The sequence below is a fragment of the Elgaria multicarinata genome, chromosome 9, assembly GCF_023053635.1.
Source record: "Elgaria multicarinata webbii isolate HBS135686 ecotype San Diego chromosome 9, rElgMul1.1.pri, whole genome shotgun sequence".
Lineage (NCBI taxonomy): Eukaryota > Metazoa > Chordata > Lepidosauria > Squamata > Anguidae > Elgaria > Elgaria multicarinata.
This window is the reverse complement of record NC_086179.1, coordinates 22954325-22973112: the sequence shown is the minus strand read 5'-3', so window position 1 is coordinate 22973112 and position 18788 is coordinate 22954325. Positions and strand designations below refer to the sequence as shown.

The following is an 18788-nucleotide window of genomic DNA, read 5'->3' as shown; positions in this document are numbered from 1 at the left end:
CTATTGCTACAGATCAAGGCAGCCTGGTCTACTTTGGTGATTCTGCTTTCATCACATTTCACTTCAGTCAAACGCCCTGCACATGGTTGTCTAGCATGTCAAGGAGAAAACATTTTGCTTAGCTTTCGGTCAGGCATGCTGGCTTTCAACATGCGAGGAGATTTCACACGGGGAGCAGTTTGAAGTTTATTTGAACGTAGGCCCACCCTGACCCCATAATGTAGGAACCACTTCACAGGATCTTCAGGTGTTACTGTTACCTTCTCAACACAGTTGGGGAGCAAGAGAGGAAATGGGGGATACATACCAGGACTTGCTCCCAATCATACAGTGAGTCGAAGAGGGGAGAAAGAAAAACCATCAGAACAACCCCCAGGACAAGCAGGGAAGAAACCAACATTAAAAAATAAGGGGCACAGATGCAAACACACCATTACAAGGTATTAATCCTTCCTGACAAGAGGTAAACTGTAAACCCTAATGAACCTATTAGCTACAAAATTTCAGAAATAGGTTAAAGGTGGATCATTGTGACAAGTTTCCTTGCCTGTTCCTGAAGCACTCATGTGGAAAACAATCCTAGAAATTTTGCACAACAGAGAGGCCACAGACCGCATGGCCCTAAGAATGTCACCTCAATGTATTACAAAACCGACTATATTTAGATGTATAATCTAATCTATTCCTAACATGAAAGGCTAGTTATTCTAATCTGTGCAAAAAAAAAAAAAAAGGCAAATATTGTCCTCAACAGAAATCTAAGACTTCTGGGACTTGGAGCCCTCGCAGGGGGCAATTAAGATGGTCTGCCCCAGGAGACTGTTGGATCCAGAGGAGTTCCTGGTGGCTCTTGCTGGTTTTCCTGTCACTTCGGCGGGCAGTAATGTTGAAGCCCTGGCAGGCCTCTAGAATGGAGACACGCCCCGGGTAGTTGACACAAACGCTCCTGAGCTTCCTCTCCCACAGAGTGTAGCCCAACGAAAGCCCTGGTTTTTCAAGCCACTGCGGTCTAATGTCTTGGGACCAGGCTACCTGAAAGACTGCCTTCTCCCATATGAGCATGCCTGCGTCTTAAGATTCTCATGAGAGACCTTTCTTTCAAGACTGCTGCCTTCAGAGGCATGTTTGGTGGTGATGCAAAAGAGGGCCTTCTTGGTGGCTGCTCCAAGGCTGGGAAATGTCCTGCCGAGGGAGGCTAGATTCGTTCCCTCTCTGTTGTCCTTCCAACAAAATGCATTTGTTTGATTATTGTTTAAGTTTTATTTGTGATGGTAAGCCATTGCTTTTGGTAAAAAGGTGGGGCACAAAGCAAATAAATAAATAAGGCATGAAAAACCAAAGTTAAGTGGGAGGAAATATACATACTGTGCAGTATGCTTAAATACAAAAATGTGTAGGTGTCCACCTGCAACATTGAACAATGTATTTGAGAGACAAGCTTTGGTGTGTAGTTGTGTAAACAATTCCATTATTCTTCAAAGGGTCAAAAGAGTTTTTCCAAAAAACATTCCTGTGACTAACATTGTACATAAAATGTCTCTCTCCTTCGCTCTCCTAAAACAATCCCAAGGCCATTGATGAGTAGCCAATCATCAAATCTGTTTGAAGGGAACTGTTTATAGAGAAGAAGCAAGGTCAATGATGAAGTCTGAACATCAAAATGCCCTTCGCCAATTTTGTAATCGGTTTTAGACATTTTGATCTATTTGGGGTTTTTTTATTGTGTTATTATATATGTTATTGTTAGATTTTGTATCAAAGAAAACGGTACAGTGCTTAATTTTTACCCCTTAAATTTGATTTTCGGTATCCTAATCCATTCAATGTAGTTGCAATGCAAACTCAACTTTCACAACTTGCACAATCTATACCGACTGCAAATTAGCTTCTGGGCTCAATTCCAAGTACTGGGTTTAACCTTTAAAGCCCTAAATGGCCTGAGCCCAGCCTGGCTTTGAAATCTGCATTTATATCTGCCTGAGTTTCCCTAGTCTGAATCCCTTCTCCAAGAGGTGTCTTGTCATGAGAAAGGGTCTCTATTCCAAAGGCGATCCCTTTCCCATAGAAACCTACAGATGTCCAACAGTGAACCTTTTTACTAATGAACTGAAACCTTGCTGTTTGAGAAAGCTTTTAATCTTTCTTCCTGATCTGTATTAGGCAATTATTTTTAGCTTCCGATCTTATTGCTCACTGATGTTTATATTTGTATTTTTCTTGTAATCTATGTATTATATATCCCTATAGCCCCATCTTCTCCTCCCTATACTGTACATAAATGTTTGTTTGTATCCCAAGACTTCTTGCAACAACTTTCCCCGTTCATGAATTTCTCTCTCTCCAGCAATCACACACGTACACATAGGGTACAATCCTATGCACATATCTCAGCATACTCCCACTGGGCTCAGAGCAACTTCCAAACAGATATACCTAGGATCAGTCTGTAAACATTTTAATATTTAGCTCCCACCACAATCCGGTCCCGGGGAAAAATCCAGTAGTCTCATAGAGCTACACTACATGAGTGTATTTTACATTTATTTTCAAATTGCTATTAAAAGAGCAGCTTTAAAAGGCTAGAACTAACAAGAATTTACATTTGCATCCATCTGTACCTGCCCTTATCAGTGTGTTAAAGGTGTTTAAGGAAGGCCATAGGCTCTCATCACTGCAGAGATTTCTATGGCTTCTTCCTCTGAATAAGAGAAGCACAATGCAAACTGTGCAACAGATTCTAAGCACATTGATTATTTTCTCCCCTCTGTTAAAGAGGGGAGAAGGAAAAAACTGAATCAAGGCAATGTTGGCAGAAAAAAAGGGAGAAATAGCAGACATTTTCTTAATGCAACATCTTGATGGCTTTTCAGTAGATAAGGCAGTATATAAATGCTAATAATAAATAAATGCCCGATACACCCTAAATTAGCATGCCCCAAAAGTTAGCATGGACAAATGGGAGGAGCACAATATACCGTCAGTATACCGTCATACTGCAGTATACCGTAGTATGATATACCGTAGTATGGTATACCGTATACTGCAGTATACCGTCAAGAGCCATTCAACTGGATCCATATCAGATCCCTTCAAGCTGTTGGGAATTTACAGCATGAACAGCCAATTAGTGTCGGTTTCACTTTGCTACTTTCCCCCATCATGCAGACCAGAACAGGAAAGACATTATCTTCCAAGGAGACAAAAAGAAGACAGAAACTCAAAGCTTCTCAAGGAAATTCCCCAGGCCTGCTGCATTGATCTTGTTAGCTCTAAAAAAATCAGTAAAGGCTTTGGGCAGGGAGAGCTCTGAGTTCAGAATAGCCAGCAAATCCTGCTGGGCTCCAGGTTCACCACATAGACTAACCAGAGAACAAACCCAAAACACCCTCGAGAACTGCCTGAAGAAGTGAGAGAAGAAAGAGCCACGAAGTAACCATGTATACCAAGGATTTCTTTCCAATTCTGCATAAAAGTGATCAGATATTGGTTTGACCATACCACAATAGATCTTGATAACAGAGAAGATTAACCATGAAGGCAGCCAGGAATATCCCCATTGATAGCACAGTAATCCTAACTGGTTTTAATGTCAACATGATAATCTCCAGTATAGGTAGATTTACACTTTCACAACCAATTCAGGGCAAGCAACCAAGGTCTGCCACCAAGACAAACCCCATTGTAGACTAATCCAGGAAGTGGAATCCTTGAGGAATGACTTTGTCCAATGTAAGCAAAACGGTGGTCAGAGAAGCTCACCATGATCTTCCACTAGAGTAGACTAATTTAAGACAATTTAAAATCACTTATTTAAATCACAATTGAAACACACTGATTTAAAACATTGATTTAAATCAAGTTTTTTTTTAATTTCGTAATTCAAATATTTTCTAAACCAATATATACATTCAGTTCATTGCTTTAACAATTAACACGCATTGGTTTGCGGTACATTTCAAACCCTCTGAAAATGCACCCTACATGTATTTTGCACAAAATAATTATATTTGGAGTATTGTGGGATTGTGGAGATTGTGGAGTATTGTGGGATTAATGGAGTATGTCATAAAATTAATTCTTTTGGCACACTGTACATATTAGGACTCTAAACAAAATCCCTTATTTGACTTAAGTGCCTCCATGGCTTTTCCTTTCATATAAAGTTTAACTCAGTGTGCCTGACAGCTAAAGTTTGAGATTTGTGAACTTTAGCATGTTTGTATTAAATTTGCATTTTATTTAAACCTGTTTATTTATTTTAAAGATATTTACTATAAATTAAAATGTGAAAATCTGAACTTTAAATATCCATTTTCAAACACCTTTTAATTTTATCCATTCTGTATTCCACGTTTTAGCTTCAAGATTTTCTGATTTTCTAGGCTTATTCCTAAACATACACTTCCTTTTCTATCAAGACACACAAACAAAGCCTACAAAGCATTTCTGCATCTGGAGTTACCGGAAGAAAACGATGGTTTTAATGCCACAAGTGTCTCCAATCTGGCAGAAGCCTCACAATGCAAAAGAAGCCTGAGGTCAATTAAAAAAATATACCTGGCAGCCACACAAAGGATTAGAATGCTTCACCGAAGTAAAATTAAACCACAGAAGCCAACAAGCCTTTCCTCTAATTATCCTTGAGATTAAAATCAATAATTACGTCTGATCTTTCATATCCACATAAACAGAAACACAGGCAACACGTTTCTAGTAACAGAACAGAGAGCAGTCCAGAAAGATTGATTTTTCTCTTAAACACAAATCTTTATTGGCCTGTGCAAACCAAGTCATCTATGGACACACAGAATAAACATTTCCCATTTAGTCTTCAGTATGCCTTGCTTTGCTCAAAATAATGACATTTTACTGTTGTTATAAAAATAATAATTAGGTGAGACTACTTAGTAACTACAGGCTGGTAGCAAATGTTCCATTCCTGGGCAAGGTCCTTGAGCGGGTGGTGGCGGGCCAGCTCCAGACACTCTTGGATGAGACTGATTATCTGGATCCATTTCAGTCCGGTTTCAGGCCCGGCTTTGGCACGGAAACAGCCTTGGTCGCCCTGTATGATGACCTATGTCGGGAGAAGGACAGGGGGAGTGTGACTTTGTTGATTCTCCTTGATCTCTCAGCGGCTTTCGATACCAACGACCATGGTATCCTTCTGGAACGTCTGGCTGAGTTGGGAGTGGGGGGCACTGCATTGCAGTGGTTCCGCTCCTACTTAGCAGGACGGCTCCAGAAGGTGGTGCTTGGGGGACATTGCTCGGCCCCGTGGACTCTTCAGTATGGAGTTCCGCAGGGATCGGTCTTGTCCCCCATGCTGTTTAACATGTACATGAAACCGTTGGGTGCGGTCATCCGGAGTTTTGGAGTGCGCTGTCATCAGTACGCTGACGACACGCAGCTCTACTGCTCCTTTTCATCCTCATCAGGTGTGGCTGTGGATGTGCTGAACCGGTGCTTGGCTGCGACAATGGACTGGATGAGGGCTAATAAACTGAAGCTCAATCCAGACAAGACTGAGATGCTGCTGGTGGGTGGTTCCTCTGATCGGATGGGGGGTGTTCAACTGGTTCTGGATGGGGTTGCACTCCCCCTGAAGGAGCAGGTTCGTAGCTTGGGGGTTCTCCTGGAACCATCTTTGTCACTTGCGGCTCAGGTGGCCTCGGTGGCACGGAGTGCTTTCTACCAACTTCGGTTGGTGGCCCAGCTACGCCCCTATCTGGACAGGGATAACCTAGCTTCAGTTGTCCATACTCTGGTAACTTCCAAATTAGATTACTGCAATGCCCTCTACATGGGGCTGCCTTTGAAGACGGTCCGGAAGCTGCAGCTTGTGCAAAATGCGGCGGCCAGATTGATAGCTGGAACAGGGAGGTTTGAGCATGTAACACCGATTCTGGCCCGCTTGCATTGGCTGCCTATATGTTTCCGAGCCCAATTCAAGGTGCTGGTCTTAACCTATAAAGCCCTACATGGCTTGGGACCACAATACCTGATGGAACGCCTCTCCCGACATGAACCTACCCGTACACTGCGCTCAACATCTAAGGTCCTCCTCCGAGTGCCTACTCCAAGGGAAGCTCGGAGGATGGCAACAAGGGAGAGGGCCTTTTCAGTGGTGGCCCCCTGACTGTGGAATGATCTCCCCGATGAGGCTCACCTGGCGCCAACATTGTTATCTTTTCGGCGCCAGGTCAAGACTTTTCTCTTCTCCCAGGCATTTTTAACAGCATTTTAACAGCATTTAACAACGTTAAGTTTGTTTTTAATGGACCCCACAATTGTTGTTTTTAAATGGATACTGTTGTTTTTATACTGTTTTTATGTGTGTGTGTGTGTGTTTTTAAATTGTATACTTTTAATGTTTACTATTTTTAAATGTTGTAAACCGCCCAGAGAGCTTCGGCTGTGGGGCGGTATATAAATGTAAATAAATAAATAAATAAATAAATACTAGACCTACACAAAATGAAATGAATACAAAGCAAATTGGATGAATTTTTCCAAAGTAACTTCAATATGACCCTATCAGGAAATTAATCCTGACAGATTCCTGACCATTGGCTATGTAGGCTGGGGTTGATGGAATTTGAAGTCCAAAATGTCTGGAGGGCACCAGGATGGGGAAGGCTGCTCTAGCCTAACTCCATGGTATAACATCAATGGATCTACCCAAGATGCATATTGCAGTCACAGATGTGTGGGACTTACCGAAAGGCTACCCTACTAGCCAAAGCGACATTTACTGACCACTGCACATCCCTGCCTTTTCCTTAGCAAGTTTCCAGTTCCAGTTTGTTCATTCCAAGCCGCGATCTCTCCCCAAGGCATACACACTCACGAGACTGAGTTCCGTACTGAGTCACACATGACAGTGACAAGAACAAAAATACAGAGTTAAATGCATCATCCCCTAAGCAGTCCAAAGCACAGATCAAGCAATCCCGAAGAAGGATTGTAGTACTCTAAAATAGGAGCAGAGATGTTGATTCTGTTATATACCGTTTCAAGTGTCATTTGGCAAACAATGATTGGTCACCGATTTGATGGCATGCTGGCCAGCTGATGCCAGCGTAACTACAGCAACGTTCTTCCCAATGGAGATGGGCCCAAGCTTGACTTGCTATGCTGAAAGCCACCTTTGACAATCCCAGCTATTATCCAACACCATAGCAGGCACATAGGTTGCACCCACTACAGATAGCTCCATGGCGGACAAAGGGTAAGTTGTTCTTGAGTCCTGGACCCATTCCACCTCATCTACATCCACATTTAACAGCTTGCAAGGTGCACATTTAGTGATCCCAGCTCTTCTACTGACACATGCAGATAGAGGGCAACAATCTAATCTAGTCCATCCCATTTTCTGTGTTACATTACATCACTGGGACAAGAACCCACTGGACCAGGCAATAAAACTAAGGCCGTGATGCAACGTTCCGTGCTCCAATAGAAAAAAGGAACTCAGTGTGAGCAGGTAACCTGCCCTTTTCAAATGCTGGGAACGCTCTACCCATACTTGAGGAAAACAGGGTAGACCTTGCTTGCATGGTTCCATCAGGATAATAGGACCGAAGCACAATTCCTCAAAAGCAACTACTAGGGAGAAAGCTACGTCAACAAGATGCTTTATTTAATTTGCTCAATGTATACTTTAAAAGAGCACTGAATCTCTCAATCACTAACTAGAACTCCCCCAAACTTTTTTTAAAAAAGAAATTCTAACATTAAAGTTTAATCAGCATAGAAAATAGCCAGAAAAGCAATGCAAGGCCATCTGTGTAATGCTGCTCCAGTTCGAACTGGGAAACACTTTCTAAGTAGGCCTAAACCACGTCTACAGAGAATACAAATTAGGTCACTGAAGTTCAACGGAGCATATTTTCATAGAAAAGTAGTATCAGTCAAGCATGAAGCAAGGAGAAGCATGGGAGAGGAAGGCACACAGGGAAAACCGAAAATACGTAAAGCAAAATTATGCCACGTCCAAGGGTAATGTGCGATTTCATGCTATAAATGTGCGAGAATAAAGAAATCCCAGTGCAGGACAAAAAGATTATCAACGCAAAGGAAGACATAAGCAAGAGAGTAATCTAAAATTCAGAGAAAAGTAAATAATGTCTTGTTATGATTAGAAAGAAAATGCCATTATCTGTCAATGAGTCCTACCAGTATGCATTTTTAAAGCAGGGGTGCGGAACCTCTTCCCCACGAGGGCCACATTTCCTTGGGGGGACTCTTTCATGGACCATAGACCAACAGTGATATATGGGGCCACACACACTACACCAGTGGTTCTCAACCTTCCTAATGCCGCGACCCTTTAATACAGTTCCTCATGTTGTGGTGACCCCCAACCATAAAATTATTTTCATTCTTCTCTACACGATCCATTGTGAGCAAGCATATTAAAAGAGTCTTACCTCAATTTATTATATTTGGCTTTAAGGTAGTATGAGTCTTTGCTGTTGCCTCGCCTATAGAAGGCCCCCCCTTCATGCTTCAGAGCCGCTTTCATGCTTGGGTAACCTCAAGGCTAGACTACTGCAACACATTGTACATGGGACCACCTTTGAAGTCTACAGATAGTCCAAACTACAGCTGCTAGGTTACTTGGCCAAATATATAGCAATAGAGAACAAGCCATGCCAGCTACACTGGCTCTTGTTCCATTTCAGAGCACAATTCAATGTGTTGATGCTTATCCTTTAAGTTCTTAATGGCTTGGGAGCCCAGGAAACAAAAGGACAGCATTTTCCCACATGTAAGCCAAAACACCTGATCTAGTCCTTTACGGTTTCTGCTGCCGACTTCACTTTCATCATTGTTAATTTGATTTTATATATGATTTTATTGTGTACTTGTTTTCACTTTCACCTGTCCCGGGAGTTTTACAAAACTGAAGAGCAGCATAAAAATACCTTAAACTGATCATAAAAACCACCACCTGTACATTCCAGCCTCATTTCCAGAGAGCTGCCTGTAGCAAACCATGGTGCAACAACACTTCCACCACGTTACAATGGGGCCCCAAGCGTCAAGGAATATTGTGCTGAACACCCTACATAAGACAAACTCAGGAGAACATATCTTTAGAGTAAAGACTTTAAAACCCAATTTTATTTGATTGATGAATTTCCTGGGCAGTGCAAAATCAGTCTTACTATTTCTTTGTGCAATCTTAAACTGCAATCAGTGGGCTTATGTCTGAGTATATGGGTAAACATGCATAGGACTGCATATTAGTTCTACAAGGCCCAGTATTGGGCAAAAGGTGGGATACAAATAAATAATAATAATAATAATAATAATAATAATAATAATAATAATAATAATAGTTTCAATATTATAAAACCTATTGTTAAAAAAGGGGGCAGATATTGCTAACTGCAGCATCCTTGACAAAACAGTATCAGTTTTAAGTAGGTTCAGATCTACCTGTACAATTATTCCCAGGACAGCAGCTCGGATCATTGTGCAGCTATTTTGAGCCCAAGGGGTTTGCAGTATTTGAAAGGTACACCAATTCTTCAAGAGGCAGCTGGACAACCATCTGTCAGGGATGCTTTAGGGTGGATTCCTGCATTGAGCAGGGGGTTGGACTCGATGGCCTTGTAGGCCCCTTCCAACTCTGCTATTCTATGATTCTATGATTCTAGGAGGTCAGTCAAGTCCTTTTGGGTTTTTAGCTTGTTGGATGTTTTATGTTCCTAATGGTTTTAATTTTTGTGAACCGCCCAGAGAGCTTCAGCTATTGGGCGGTATAAAAATGTAATAAATAAATAAAGTCAAATGCACAAAACCGAGAAAAGAAGGGAAAGTGACTTTACAGGAGGATACCACGGATAATAGTGAAGAACTGCTCGTTACACTCTTCCCACATAAAGCTTTATCATAGTAAAAGTAATGGGGAAAAAGAGAAGGCGAGGAACAAAGGGTCAACATCAGAATGTGGTGGGCAAAATGGAGTAAGGCAGACCTCTTGATGGGCGAAATGGGCAAGGTGGAGCTGATCCTAAGGGGATGGGCACAAAGCACTAGAAAGTAGAGCTGTGCGACACCCATCCCTTGCGCCACCAGGCCATGAAACCCGAGGTAAAGTTTTACAGCATGTTTTGGAAACCGAACAGCTAAAGTGTGTTTACTCAGAGGTGAGCTACAGCCTAGCAAGAAAGGCATGGGATTTTTCAGTAGTAGATTGCCCGGTTAGGAATCTCTGCTACTAACATGTCTTTTAAAGGAAAAAGCAGCAATGTGTGCATAAGTAAGCAAACATGATATACATGTGCTTTGTCCGTTGGGTATTGATGACCAATACAAATGTTGCTTAAGACGTAATGTTAAGTCTCCTAATATTTACATGAATTCTCTCAAAATGCCCACAAATTGGGTCAAGTGGCCTAATACATCTTTACTCTTGCTGGAAATAAAGCCCTTTGTCTCAATCAGTGTACTTACTAAGCTCAGTTGTTGGGAGTCCAACTAACCAGACCAAAATGCTGCGATGAGCCTGAATTGCAACAATTGTTTATCTCAAACAGAAACCGAAATGGTTCTGAAATCGGAGAGTCCTCTTCTCTTTCTGCATAGTTTACTCACTTTAGCTAATCAATTTTGTATAATTCAGAGGATTTTAAGTTTTCCTTCAACACACTCATGTTATGAGCATGCTGGTTTATTTGAGCTTCTTTTTCATTATTATTTTTTTAAGATTACAAAATTACAAGATCTGTTTCATTAATTCTCATTCTCATATTAATAAATTTAGTCCCAGGAAACACCTGGGAAAAGCTCATTAAAATTGTTACCAGTGTCCTGCCCATAACCAGTTTTTTCCTTGGAAATTGCGGTCTTCCACATGAGAATATGTTTAATAGTCGTGTGCATTCTGTAATTTAATAAGAACGCAGAAGAATCACAGAATTTGGTAGCAGTCACAGGATTCTACTTCCTGTAACATCCCAGCTTTCTTTTTAAGCAATCAAGTTTTTGCCCTTATGGGGGCAAATATATGCTTTAAAGACTGTTGTCAGTTCTGATTATTTGTAGTAGAATCATAAGAGTTGTGGACTCTCTGCAATGAGCAGGAAAACCAATTAAATCATCCATGAGGGGCGGCTGTCCAGCCTCTTCATAAAACCCTCCAGAGATAGATAACCACAACCTGCATATGCAGACTGCTCCATTGTTGTACAGATCTGTTGTTCAGGAAGCTTTTCCTTATATTTAATGAAATCTAGGTAATTTATACCCATTATTTCAGGACCTAATTTCTGTGGCAATTGAAAATAGTAGACTACACTAGCAAGGGTTTATCATTCCCAATAGTTTAACAACAACAACAACAACAAAATATCTCCTTCTGCCCAATTATACTGCCAAGATGAAGAAAACTTGGGAGTAATCAAGAATGGATTTGTGTGTGGAAAGATTATGAGCTCCATTCAGTACCAACATTCAAAACATATTCCTGCACTCAGAATTTTTATTATGATTATTCTAAGTGTATGTCTTTTGCTCCAGGCGTTGGCTGGGGAGGTCTTAGGGTTCTAGTAAAAATTAAAGTAGATCTCGCAAGCCTGAAGTCTACCCACCCTTGAGGTAGGTAAATCCTGCTGAAGCCTCAGAAGTCAGAGAAATGGCTGAACAACATTTTCAGCGAATGGGAGTAGAACTTCAGTGGCCTTGCCCCCACCCATATCTAGCAAAAACAAAATGCAAAAAAGCTTCTCTCAACATAGAAGCCAGATTGCTGGCCCAAACTGTAAAGTATAAAGTACTTAGAGCCGTGATAATAGTCTAATGCCACACTAGTCCCCAGACCCTAACACTTTATCACCCCTAATAATTTCAACCACGTGGCTCTGAAACTTCTGGTTTTTCCACTCTTTAATCCTTCACATTAATTATTTCCCCTAATCCTTACCACCCAGACCCAATCCCTCAGTCGCCCATCACTCTCATTGTTTTCAGACTTTCATCCCTTATTTATTTACCATAGTTTAGACACTACGCCCTTCCTCCGAAGAACTAAGCTCTGTTTATCAGCCAGCCAAGGCAGCTGACAGGACAAACTGTATCACATGCCTCCAAACTGTTCTCTGGGTGATTTCTCACCCCCTTCAACTCATTCCCTTGTTATCCTCACCTTTAATTTTTCATCCCACAAACCCTCAGTTAACACATATGCTGCAATAAAACTTGGACCCAGGGGGCCTGGATTCAGATCTAATCTCATCTAGGAGCTGACTGAGTAGCACTGCACTGTTTCAGCTTCTGTGCAGTGGGGTTTGTAAAAAGACAGCATGGAGACCTACTTTACAGGGGCCGGATCTACACTATTGCTTTAAAGCGCTTTATAACAGTTTTATAGTGCTTTAAAGCAGTTAAAGCGCTTTATAACTGTTATAAAGCACTTTAAAGCAGTAGTGTAGATCCGGCCAGGGTTATTGTGAGGACAAGATTACACACATCTCTGACATTGCCATGCACTGGGCCTGACAGACTCCAAAGATAGCAGGCCTTTTGATAACTGTTTTCTTTCTTTACCTCTATAAAAGTGAGCTCTTCTCCCATTAGCTTTAAGCATCAGAATTGCCTTACTGACTCTGAACAAAATCCAACATCCCATTTCCTATAACAGTCACTGAGAAACTCACAACCAAGGCACAATGGTGAGAGCCATACCCCGCTTGTGTTAGACCCCAGTAACAGTTTAAGGTGTTTGTTTTTGAAGTCTTAATTTGACTAATCCTAGAGGGACAGGTAAGGACACAGCCCTATCTATGCATGTTTAATTAGGAAAAAAAATCCTATGGGTGTTCCCCCCACCCCGTAGGATTTTTTATTATTATTCTAAACATGCAAAGGGTTACACCCTAAGTCTGTTACAGCAAATACTCAAAGGGGGGGAAAAGGAGTCCTTTGACAACCACAAGAAGTAGATTTATTGTGGCATCACAAAAACTTGCACTGCAATAAAATGATAAATTTCCAAGGTATCACACAGGACTCCTAAAAAAAAAAAAAAGGAAGGAAGGAAGGAAGTTTGCCAATTGACTAGTAAATTACAAAATTGGGTCAGGATCTGGAAGTCACAATCTCTCAGCCCCAGTTCTCCAACAGGGCTTGTTGTGAGGGTAGCCAAGTGCTTTGCATGATAAGAAGTGCAATACTACTATGAATAATAATAATTGCAATAAAGATTACTACTACTGCTAATACTAATACTAATAATTGCAATTAAAAACCAACATTGCAAGTAAGAATCTAGTGCCCTAAATTAGGTTCCTCCTCTTTTCCCTCCTCCCTCCCAATCCCTGTTCCTTTCGTGTCAGATTTTTTACACATATAGTAAGCCTGTGGGCAGGGGCTGCCTTAAGAAAACATCCTTGGGAGCCACCTTGGGCGCTCTTTTTGGCTGTAATAACACTAACGTTGTACACCCCCGGTCACACCAAAGCAACCCAATCCCCGCCCAACCCTTCAACCCCCAGTTCCTACTCCCACCCCCACCCCGGCACCCCCTCCTTCCCTGCATGGGCCCCCAGGGGCATCTCCTCTTGCCGCTGCCGCCCCCCAGCCCCGCAGGCTCTTGGTGCGCCCCTCCCGGGGCTGAGGTCACCCTGGCTCAGGCCCCGCTCTCCCCCCCGCCCGCCTCACCTGCGTCCCGACCACCACGATCTGCGGCAGCTGGATGACATCGGCGCCCACCGTGTTGAAGACGTCCTGCAGCTTGTTGATGACCGGGATCAGCGCCTCCATGGCGGCGGCGGCGCCCTGACAGGAGAGAGAGGGGCGAGGGCGGCGATGCCAATGAATGGAGGCAGCGGCAGCAGTGGCCGGGAAGGGCGCTCACTTCGCCACCTTCCCTCCCTACTGCCGCCGAGCGACCATTGGCGCCGGCCCGCTCACTCCCAGCAGGCCGCGCGCGCCCCCGCCATAGCGGCAGACGGCTCCGCAAGGCCTGGCGGGACTTGTAGTGCGGCTGTCTGTGCCCGGCAGCTCCCCCTAGAGGACGCCTGAGGAGAAAATAGAAAGGCCCTGGGAGGGGGAGTCATGACGCGGTGACCGAAGTGACGGAATTCCGGTTTCAGTAGAACTTTGTGTTTTGGTTATTGTTTTTCTCCTCCTCCCACCACATGGGGCGGAAGTGAGAGCTGTCCAGAGAAATCAATGGAGAAATCCAAGATTTTGACATAGTTGTGAATGGTGACAGCTCATCCCACCCCCAAAAGCAGAACAAAACAAAAAGCAAAGGAAAGGTCTCGTGCGCTTTCTAATGCAGGACATTTAAAAATGGCTTTTCAATAGGAAGGAGGAGAAGATCTATAAACAGTGAAATGTACGTGGAGAAATGTGCCTCTTTCTACATCTCTGTGCCTGGAGCATCAACGTCCATGACGTTTGTTGGAGGTGACTTTCTGTTTACCTCCTGCCAAAAAAAAACACACCCCTGCCTATAATCCTGATGCTTACACATTTCATCGTATTTGTGACACTTCTATACTGCCCAATAGCCAAAGCTGTCTGGGCGGTTTACACAATGAGCAGCAGATGTGCACCCGTCATGCTGTTGATTTATTCTGTGTTGATGGATTCATGATAATAAGCATGACAACCATTTCCAGTCAGCCCCTAATTATAGTTCCTCTTGTGGTTCTTCTTAATGGATTGGTAACTGGTTAAAGAAAAGGAAACAGAGTCGGAAGAAGTGGGCAGTACTCACAATGGAGGGCTGTAAAAAAAGGATCTGCGTGGTGTAGTGGTTAGAGCATTGGATTGGGATTCCGGAGATCTGGGCAGGATCTACACTACTGGGTGACTTTGGGCCAGTCACTTACTCTCAGCCTAACCTACCTCACGGGGTTGTTGTGAGGATAAAATGGAGAGGAGGAGGGCCCTGGGTTCCTTGCAAGAGGAAAAAAGGCAGGATATAAATGCAATAATAACAGTAAGAGAGAGATTCCTTTATTTGCATCAGCCATAGGCTTTAGCATTTGAAATGAAATGTACAAAAAATAAAAGCAAGATTGCACTTGACCAAAATTACCCAAGTTGCGTTCTAAAATACATTAAATACAAATTCCAAAATTAATACAAGTCTTTACACATAAAATAAGAATAAGTAAATAAAACAAACTTCTGTTCAGGCAAAGGAACTGTGAGAAATTAGAACTGATAAAATAGTAGATCTTATTTTGATAGCACCTGCAATTTTTTTTTTTTTTTTTTGCAGTTTTTGTTGTCACCTGCCTATTTTGGTCTGCAAGAAGAAAAGACATGGAAGTAATAACTGACCGCCCTGAAATAGATAACAGTAGTGGAGTGATCACTTCTTTATTATTATTATTATTATTATTATTATTATTATTTATTTATTTATATAGCACCATCAATGTACATGGTGCTGTACAGAGTAAAACAGTAAATAGCGAGAGCCTGCCGCATAGGCTTACATTCTAATAAGTCTCTGCAAAAAGTACAAAATAATAATACGTGAGCTACTGTTTCAATACTACCATCTCATAATAATAGTAATATTTTTTAAAAAAAAAACTGTGTTGGGACCAGTGCTATTCAACTTAATCATAAATGACCTAAAGTTGGGGTGGGTGGTGAGGTAGCCAAGTTTGTGGATGACACATGTGGCAAGTGCAAGCCACAGTCTAATTGTGTAGTAATCTAGGATGAAAGTTTGAAACCAAAACAAATACAGTTTAAACAACGTTATAAAAAATATAAAATATCTTTACACGTTTAAAATATCTTTAACATATGATGTCAAAATTCTGTATCCCTTCATATACATTATATATTATACAATATGCTGAGAACTCTCCTATGAGGAAAGATTGCAATGTTTGAAGCATTTTAGTTTAGGATAAGGGTGATTAACAGGGAACATGATAGAGAGCTTTATAAAATTATGCATGGCGTGGAGAAAAGAGACATGATAAGCTCCATCACACCTTGGAAGAAACGGTTGGCTACCGTCGCTTCTCCATGGACACTCAGTCCCTCCTTGTGAACACGCTGCTTCTCCCACACAGAGCAGCAACTTTGGTTTAAAAAATATTTCACAGTTTTTCTGGTTTTTCTTGTGGCGCAAGGAAGATCAGAAGGGGTGGAAGGCGCACGAGAGGCAGACGATGTCATGTGCACTCTCCCTAAAGGATCGGGTCCGTAGTTTGGGGGTGCTCTTGGATCCAGAACTGTCACTTGTGAACACAGGTGAACTCAGTGGCAAAGAGCACCTTTTATCAGCTTAGGTTGATATACCAACTACGCCCTTAGCTGGACAGAGATAGCCTAGCTACAGTTATCCATGCTCTGATAACCTCTCGCTTGGATTACTGCAATGCGTTATACGTGGGGCTGCCTTTGAAAACGGTCCAGAAGCTTCAGCTGGTACAAAATAGGGCAGCACGCTTACTAACAGGGACTGGCCGACGAGATCACATTACGCCAGTCCTTTTCCAGCTTCATTGGCTGCCAGTCCAGGTCCGGGCCCAATTCAAAGTGCTGGTATTGACATTTAAAGCCCTAAACGGTTTGGGGACAGGTTATCTGAAGGAATGCCTCCTCCCATATGTACCTACCCGGACCTTAAGATCATCTACAGGGGCCCTTCTCCGTGAGCCCCTGCCAAAGGAAGTGAGGCAGGTGGCTACTAGGAGGAGGGCTTTCTCCGCTGTGGCACCCTGGTTGTGGAACGAGCTCCCCAGAGAGGTCCGCCTGGCGCCTACACTGTACTGCTTTCGTCGCCAGCTGAAGACCTTTTTATTCACTCAGTATTTTAACACTTAATTTTAACTTAAATTTAAATTTTACTGTTTTAACTCTGTATTTTAATCTTATAATCAACTTTGCAGTGTGGTTTTATCCTGGTTGCGCTTTTTATGCTGTATTTTGTAATTGTGTTTTTAACCTGTTGGATGTTTTTTGTGGTTTTAATTTTTGTGAACCACCCAGAGAGCTTCGGCTATTGGGCGGTATAAAAATGTAATAAATAAATAAATAAATAAATAAATGTGAGCTACCTCCGAGGAATCCGTGAGTGCCCAGTAACGAGTGTGCAATAATAAAATGCTCATCGTAAAATGGAGCTTGTTAAGTCATTCAGTGAAGCTGAATGGTGGGAGATTCAGAAAAGACAAAAGGAAGTGCGTCATCTTAGATTAAATTGTGGAATTTCCACAAGTTGTTAGATGGCATCAAAGTGGCATGAGACAAAATCATGGAGGATAATCACCATTGACAAGGGTTGCAGTACAGTGTCTTTTTTTTTTCTTCATAAAGCTTTTTTGTGGGGGTCACTACAAGTGGCAATAGCATCAGCTGTGTTGGCAGGCTGGGCCCCATTTTGCACCCATCACAATGCAGGTGTGAGGGGACAGGAAAGAGTTGGAGCCGGTGCTGAGCCAAAATCTGTCCTCCATTTTCCTGAAAGTTTTCTTCCCCCATGAAAGAGACTTCAATCATTCTGCCTCATTCTTGGGGTGTTTTATAATCCATGTTAGTAGTGTTTTGGAGCTTACCTAATCTCTGTGAGGTGGCTGAGGGTGCTGCTTTCTATTATACATCTCTCCGTTGCTCTGCGGCCTCCCAGACTACCTGCACTTCCTGAGCTGAAAAAGCCCTTCAGAAGGAATTACCTCATCTTCCCCTGGGCTTTAACTTGAATTGTGGGAAGCCAAGGAGGTTTCAGGCGCCAGAGAGATGATTATACATGGGATTGTGCCCACACTAACCTTAATAGCCAGTTCCTGTGCATACTTACCTCCAAGTAAGCGTAGTTAGGATTGCAGTTTAAGGACACAATCCTATGCACGTTTAGACAGAAAAAAGTCCTACAACTCCCAGCATTCCTCTACCAGCTTTGGTCCTATGTATGTGGGGAGGACTACCCATTCCCCAATGCCCATGTCACTATCATTTCAAGAAAATGTTCTTATGTTTAAAAATTGTTGTTGTTGTTTTACACTGTGCATGGTCTGAAAGAGTGCTCTGTTTAAGCTCAAGATCAAGCACTTGGATTATTATTTAAAAAATAAAATAAACTTTTGAAAATGAGGAGGCAGGCTATTTTTTATTATTATTATTTTATTTATTTATTTATGCAGCAAAATTATCCCTGGGGTGTGTGTGAAATTTACTAGCCCAGAAACATTGCAATCCATGCTGGTCAATTTCACCACTTCTTTAAATTGTATGGGGCTAATGCTTTTATTTATTTATTTATTTATTTATTTTATTTACTGCTTTTATTTATTTATTTACAACATTTATATACTCCTCCACATCCAGACAGATTTCGGAGCAGTGAACAATACAGATAGGATGAAAAACAAACAAACACCATGTTAAAATAATTACTATTCTAAAAAAGAAACAGAGTTCTAATTAAACAGCAGCTGGCCATTCAAGGAAGGCTTCCTTGAAACAACAATGTGAAACAACAGTGTTCTGGGTAGCCCCAGAAACACCACAACTTTGGAGCCTGTTCGACCTCCAAAGACAGGGAATTCCATAGGAAGGGGGCCACCACACTGAAGGCTGGTCTTCTCCTGGTGGCTTCCACTTGAGCCATAGGTCCATGTGGAGTTACATGAGCATGTGCTATTTTGAATAGAAATTACTTTTTCTGACATAGTTTCCCTTTATACACTCCTCATACTAACATGGTTGGATCGGGACTAATGCTACTGTCTTGCCATTTAATCTGCACTCAGCTGAAATTGTGCCAGTTTAGTGGAAAATTTGGAATGAGTCAGCTA

General features: G+C 42.1%; 1 protein-coding gene across 4 annotated transcripts in view; it reads right to left on the bottom strand.

The window, feature by feature from the left end:
* Positions 1 to 13915, bottom strand: part of DNM1L (dynamin 1 like) — a 52042-nt gene extending 38127 nt beyond the window's left edge. For all 4 annotated transcript variants that reach the window (XM_063134966.1, XM_063134968.1, XM_063134967.1 and 1 more), the window contains exon 1: positions 13672 to 13915. In XM_063134966.1, coding sequence (XP_062991036.1) covers positions 13672 to 13773 — 102 coding nt within the window. In that variant the 5' untranslated portion in view covers positions 13774 to 13915. The remainder of the gene's footprint in view (positions 1 to 13671) is intronic.
* Between the last annotated feature and the right edge of the window lie 4873 nt (positions 13916 to 18788).